The sequence below is a fragment of the Physeter macrocephalus genome, unplaced genomic scaffold (assembly GCF_002837175.3).
Source record: "Physeter macrocephalus isolate SW-GA unplaced genomic scaffold, ASM283717v5 random_723, whole genome shotgun sequence".
NCBI classification, from domain to species: Eukaryota; Metazoa; Chordata; class Mammalia; order Artiodactyla; family Physeteridae; genus Physeter; species Physeter macrocephalus.
This window is the reverse complement of record NW_021145947.1, coordinates 9741-15945: the sequence shown is the minus strand read 5'-3', so window position 1 is coordinate 15945 and position 6205 is coordinate 9741. Positions and strand designations below refer to the sequence as shown.

General features: G+C 57.0%; 1 protein-coding gene across 1 annotated transcript in view; it reads right to left on the bottom strand.

Annotated features, from left to right (window-relative positions):
• The window catches only part of LOC102990338 (acidic leucine-rich nuclear phosphoprotein 32 family member A), a 39319-nt gene extending 33484 nt beyond the window's left edge, over window positions 1-5835 (bottom strand). The window contains exon 1 of the mRNA XM_024128905.3: window positions 5707-5835. Within this exon, the coding sequence (XP_023984673.1) occupies window positions 5707-5760 (54 nt within the window). The 5' untranslated portion in view covers window positions 5761-5835. The remainder of the gene's footprint in view (window positions 1-5706) is intronic.
• Between the last annotated feature and the right edge of the window lie 370 nt (window positions 5836-6205).

Here is a 6205-nt window from a genome sequence, read left to right as displayed (position 1 = left end):
CCCCGGTCCGGGAAGATCCCACATGCCGCGGAGCGGCTGGTCCCGTGAGCCATGGCCGCTGAGCCTGCGCGTCCGGAGCCTGTGCTCCGCAACGGGAGGCCACAACAGTGAGAGGCCCGCGTACCGCAAAAAAAAAAAAAAAAAAAAAATAAAAACTGAGATCCCAAGGTCCTTCCCCACAATCTATTAAACTAGGGATTACCGAACTTTTTCTTTAAGGGGCAAGATAGTAAACTTTACCTAAAGGCAAAACTGACAATACTATATAGGCACTTTTATAATGAAAGAAAACAAATTTCCACAATTCTTTTATTGATAAAATTCAAAACATATAATGAGCACAATTTTTTTTCCTAATAAAGGTCCAAGGAGACAAGTATAATTCTTTGCAGGGGGAAAAGGGAGACAACATTTCACGTAACTGGGATTCACTGTTCAACATCATCAAACTGATTACAATGTTTACATGTACAAATCATTCTTAGCTCCTGCTACAAAAACAGGCAGTTCACCCAAAATTTGGCAATGCCTGTGCTAAACCAATGTCCAGGGGTGGAGCCAGGAATCTGCATTCTACATGCGCCCGGATGATTCTGGTGATGGGCCACGTTTGGGACCCAACAGACTATACAATTTTCAAAGTCCTTACTGTCTAACTAAGGACCTCCGGTTTTACAGTGGGAGAAGAACCCAACTCTGCTGCTTACCAGCTGTTTGACCTACTCTCCCAGCCTGGATGATTCACCCTCACAACAGAGGATGTCACCCTGCTTGGCCTATCCTTAAGGAGTTGTTGGAGGATTAAGTGAGATGATCCATGAAGTGTTATTAGTAAACTAGGTCCTGGAAACCAAGGACATGCCAATTCTGTTCAGCTTTTTGTCTGATAATAAAAGTGGGAAATGCATTACACGCACGATCCCACACATACCACTGCCTGAATGGCTCCTGCTTATCTTCTCATTCCTCAAAATGTGTCCCCCAACACCTAAAAGGCCAGATTCTAACCAGATGTGATGTGCTAATCCAAACTAGGGAAGTGTATGTATGGCTTCCCCCTTAAAACCGACAAGCCAGAGAGCCTCTGATCCTGACCACCCACCTCAGTATCTTCAACCAGGAGGCTGTCCAGTCTTCTAACTCTCATAAGGTGGCAATATTTCAAAGCCAAGGAAGAAAAAGCTCTTCTCTTCCCCACAGTCTCTTACAAGTAAGGGTACTTCAGGGGAGGGAGTATAGAGGTTGAGTATGCAGACTGGCTGTGATAACATCTTTATGCCTCGATTTCCTGTGTTAATATAAGCATTATAATAGTACCTGCCTCCTAGTGCTGCTGTGGGGACTAAATTAACTGATATGTGTAATCCACTTAAAATTGTACCAGGCATAGCATGGGTGCTATACAAGCATCAGCTATTATTATTGTTGCTCTCTAAACCCTAGAAATGCCCAAAGTTGTGCTGCATCACACCCCCCTATCTCTCTGAGAATAACACTATCACATACTGAGCACCCGAGGCCCATATCAAGCCAGTTTTGTCACTGACTCATTAAATAGGATTATTCCCATTTTACAGGTGAGGAAAACAAGGATCAAAGAGGTAGGTTAAGTTAACCGGCCTGAGATCACAGGGGCAGGTTAACTTATCTTACCTCTGTGATACGAGGAATTCACACTTAGGCCTGTGTGGTTCTATTACCCAGCTCCCCCGTGAAGCCCTCAGGCTCAAAACTACCATCAGCAGCAGCAATCCAGTACCAAAACATAACTGACCATGTCCATACGGAACTCATGCTCAATTTTCTGCCTCTGGATCCCTGGGGTAGGCTTGCATAAACTGGAGTTAATATCAGCCTACTTGAACCCAATTAGTCAGTAAGTCAGTCTGGAAAACATGATGTGACGTATTCCAAAGGTCAAAGTTAAACCTGGCTTCCTGGGCAGCCTTGGCTGGGCACTGCCATGAAAGCTAGTCTCCATGCAGACGTCTACCAGAGTTTAACCAGTGAGGTGCTTAACCAGCATGGATATCAGCTTTTAAAAAGTCTCAGAGAGATGCCGGCGACGCGATGCCTTGCCTGGCTCAGTCAACAGCCAGAGAAAGGCAGTTAGAAAAAAAAAGACATCATTTACTTTTTAAAAAGCAACCCTTATTCCCTAATCTTTTCGGTTTAGGGTTACATTTACTACTGTGGCTGCCTTCCCCTGGGCAAAAATAAAAGGGGGAGGGGCAGAGGAAAAGCAAGGGGGCCTCCCCTAGCAGTCAGCAGGGCGCTGCAACACCCACCTGGAACACCGAGCGCGACCTACCTTCCCGGAGAGCCCAAGCCCCGGAGGGCGTTTCCCCAACGCATCAACTCGTCCCTCCCGGCTAAGCGGCTGCTGTCCTCGGCTTCAGTCAGGGCCGCTAGAGTCGCGTCCGCTCCCCCCAAAAGAAACCTCATGTTTAATTTCTCCCCCCACCCTCCTATCAGTTCCGCAGAAAGAGCAAACACCAGGGCGATCCGTTCGTCTTTAGGGCCACATTGAACTACGTCTAAAACGCCTGCAGGAGGAAGGACGAAATACTGGCGAGAAGAGGGGCGGGGGAGGCTGGGAGCGCGCTGGGGGGTTGGGGGAGCACTCGCCAGGAGGATCGTCGCCCTCCCGGAGCAACGGCCGGCGCAACGCTCCAGCAGAGCCTCAGGCCGTTGGCAAGGGGCGGGGACCCCCCATCGGGGCCCAGAGCACAACTGGGGGTCCCCGGAGCCCGCTCCCCCTGCTGCCTCCACGTCCGGGGCCGTCGGGGCGATGGCGCAAGTCTGCGCCCCCCCCACCCAGGGACAACAGCCACGGTGACAAAATGGCAGCCCAGCGCCCGGCAGTCGTGCCACAGGCGAGCAGGGCCCCGGCGGCCGCCCCTGCCCCCCAGTAACGCCTCGGCGCCCTTCGGGCTCGGCCTCCGGCGGGCCTGGCCATTACAAAAACAATAATAATAAATAAAACACCTCCAGCTCCAAACCAGCTCGGGAAGCCAAAAGGCCCGCCCGGGGGCCAGCCCGGCGCGCCCGCGTCCCGACCCGCGCGCGCGAGGCCCGGCCGCCGGGTCGCCCGGCCACCGGCCCGCGCCCTGCGCCGCATGGAGCCCGGCGCCCGCATTAGGAGCCCCGCGCTCGGCGCCGGCCGCGCCATGGGGGAGGGGAGGGGCGGGCCGCGCGAGACCCGGGAAACATGGCTGCTTGTCCTATTTCGGCGTCGCGGCGTGGCCACCAGCCCCCGGATCAGAGTTGGGAGAGGCTCCGAAGGTGGGTGTGTGGGGGCCCTGGGGGGAGCACGGCAGGGAGGGGTGCAGGGGGCGCTCTCCGGGAGCTATTTGTCTTAAGAACGTTTAAAAAACCGAGTTTCTCCTCCCTCACCCCTTTTGTCCCTCATTAGCTAGCTTTCTCCCCCTCCTCCGCAAACGGGCAGAAAGTGCCCCCTCCACCCCCACCCGCGCCCCACCCCGCCTCAAGGTAGGGGGCAGGCGTGTGGGCCGGGAGACTCGAAGGCGAGGGGGCGTAAGTAAGCGTGAGAAATCGCTCCTAGTTCGGCGCGGCGCGCTCCCCTCCCCCCAGCACACACTCGGGAAGTTTAAAGAGCCGGTTCGACCCGCTTTCGATCTCGCTCCCAGTTGGCCAGCAGCGGCGATAGGGTTGGCCGGGCGAACCGCGCCTCTACACCCTCTCGCCGCGACCCCGGCCCCCTACTTGGCGCCCTTCCCCCTCCGCACGGGGGGCTTCCGGAAAGTACGCGGGAAGCCCGCGGCTCCGGCCCCCTCCCCCATCACCACACCCAGCCCCCCCAATCCTCTGGCTCGGGGTCCAAGCTGGGATGAAACCGGCCAGAGAAAGGCAAACCGCCGGCAAATTGTTCGCGGAAACTCCAGCGTCCTCCGGCGGGCAACCCCTCCCCTCCCTCCGCCACCCCCTCCCCGCCCTGCGCGCCATAAGGCATTGCACGTCTACAGTCCACAGCTGCGTTATGATGGGGGGGCACAAAAAGGATCTTGTTTTCAAAAGTCTCACTCAGGTTTGGGGGAGGAAGTAGAGAAAAGAGGAAGCAAGGCCTGCCTGCGCCAGGAATTCGGGTTTTAACGGGCTGGAGGGGCGACAGGTCAGCGAACAGAGCTACCCCGAACTCCCAACTCTGTGGAACCCTGGCCACCGGGGCTGGAGTGAGGGGACCTCCCGCCCGCGCTCCGCTGGTCCCCGGAGGGGCCACGAGAGGAGTCAGCCAGCGTCTCCGCCCCAGACCCGGGGTCTCCTCCGCTGAGCCTCCAACTCACATAAAACAGTGTTTGAAAGCGAGAGGGAGACAAATAAAAACGGGCGTCCGAGTAACCCACCCTCACCTTTCCCCTCCTCGGGGGTAGGCTTTTGCCCGAGCCTCCCAGTGTTCCCATCGGTGTAAGTTTCCTCCGGCCGTACTCCCGCTACTGCCCAATCAATAACGGCGACGGCAAGGCAAACTCCCATCCCGGAGCTGCGTGTCTGCTAAGCCCGCATAAATCTGGACCCAGCCAATACCCACCACAGGCACCAGCTCTGGGCAGCTCGCGTCCTGACAAAGTTTCCCGGGCCCATTTATTAACTGGGCGCCGAATGGCTGCCAAGGAGCCCACCCTAGAGAAAGACGGGCCGGGGGTCGGGGCCGGGGGGCGCCAGGGCTCAAAGGCTAGCATCTTAGGGAGGCCGGAAGGAGCAGGGGCGAGGGGGGACCGGGACGTAGCCTTTGGGTAACTTGCAGTAGCGATCGCGCGAGGTGGGGAGGCGCGGGGATTATCTGTGCCTTTGCACGTTCGAAAATCCCTCCCCCCGTCTTCCAATTTATCCTCCCTTCGTAAGGAAAGGAAGAAACATCAGCATCTGGCCCGAAGGTGGGGTGGAAAGAGTGAGGGAGAAAGAGGAGGAGAGGAAGGGAGGCAGAGAAAGGGAGGGAGGGAGGGAGAGAAAGGGCGCGTTCACGAACACTACAAAGTTACAAATATGGCTCCCCCGTCTCTCGCCTCATCACTGCAAAGAAATGAAGACGCACTTTAAACTCGAGCCATTCCCAACTCCACTGCAGCCCCCTCCCCACGCGCTCTCCCCAGGGACCTCGGCCCACATTTATCAGAAACTAAACCGGACTCGCGAAGCCCAAAACTTATTGTGTGTGTGCGAGCGAGCGAGCGAGCGAGAGAGAAAGGGAGGGGGAAGGCGCGGGAGGGGGGCGGAAGGGGGGATTCATTTATAAAATATAAAACCCCCTTTTTTTGTTGTTAAATCCAGGAGGCAGCCCCTCTCCTCCTCCTCTCTTGTTAATCTTTCCCTCAGACGGAGTCACGGGAGCAGCGAGCTCAGAGGGTTATTTTGCCTCATTCTCTCCGACCCAAACGCGTGCGCCCGCTGGCCCCCGATGGGTGCACACTCTCGCACCCACACTCGCACACGCGGGAGCACACGCACAGGTAGTCACACACCAAGGGCAGCGGCGGCGGCAGCCGGAACATGCTCGGATGGCACCGCAACCCCCCAACCTTGTAATTCATTTGCAGTCCGACCCCCAAACCCACATCTCCCGGGCGCCCCCCTCAAAAAAAAGTGCCTCCCCCCCCAACGCACACACACACACACACACACACACACACACACACACACACAAAGTAGGAGAATGGACCGACAGAGATATTTTTGGCAAATGCTCACATCAGAGGGCGTCCTGTTCCGCAGCTCTAAATGAATCCGTTTGTCCATGTCCATCTCTCGCGCTCTCTCTCTGCAGAGGCTCCCGCGCCGGCGGAATTCAATCAATAAACCCCGAACCCACGGCCGCGCGTTTTAGGACTTTGAAGGCTCAACCAGCTCCGCTCGGTTCTCGAGCCCCCAGCACCCGCGGCGCACACTAACCTGATCACCGTGGAGGCGGGATTGGCAGCTCGGAAGAGTGGCAGCAGCCTTAGCCAATCGCCGCCGAGGGTCTCCGGGCAACAGCGAATGGTGGCGGAGGCGGGGGGGAAGGGACCAATGGGCGGGCTGCGCAGCCGGCCAGGGAGGCTCAGCCATTTGGTTGTGGTGCCGGAGACGGACCCCTTTAGATTTCGGGGCGGCTGAGGAGCGCGGCGGCAGCTCGGCGGCTGAGCAAGGGGGGTGGGCGGAATGTAGGGGGAAGGGAAGGTGACTGTGCCTGGAGGGCCGAGCCGCCCGG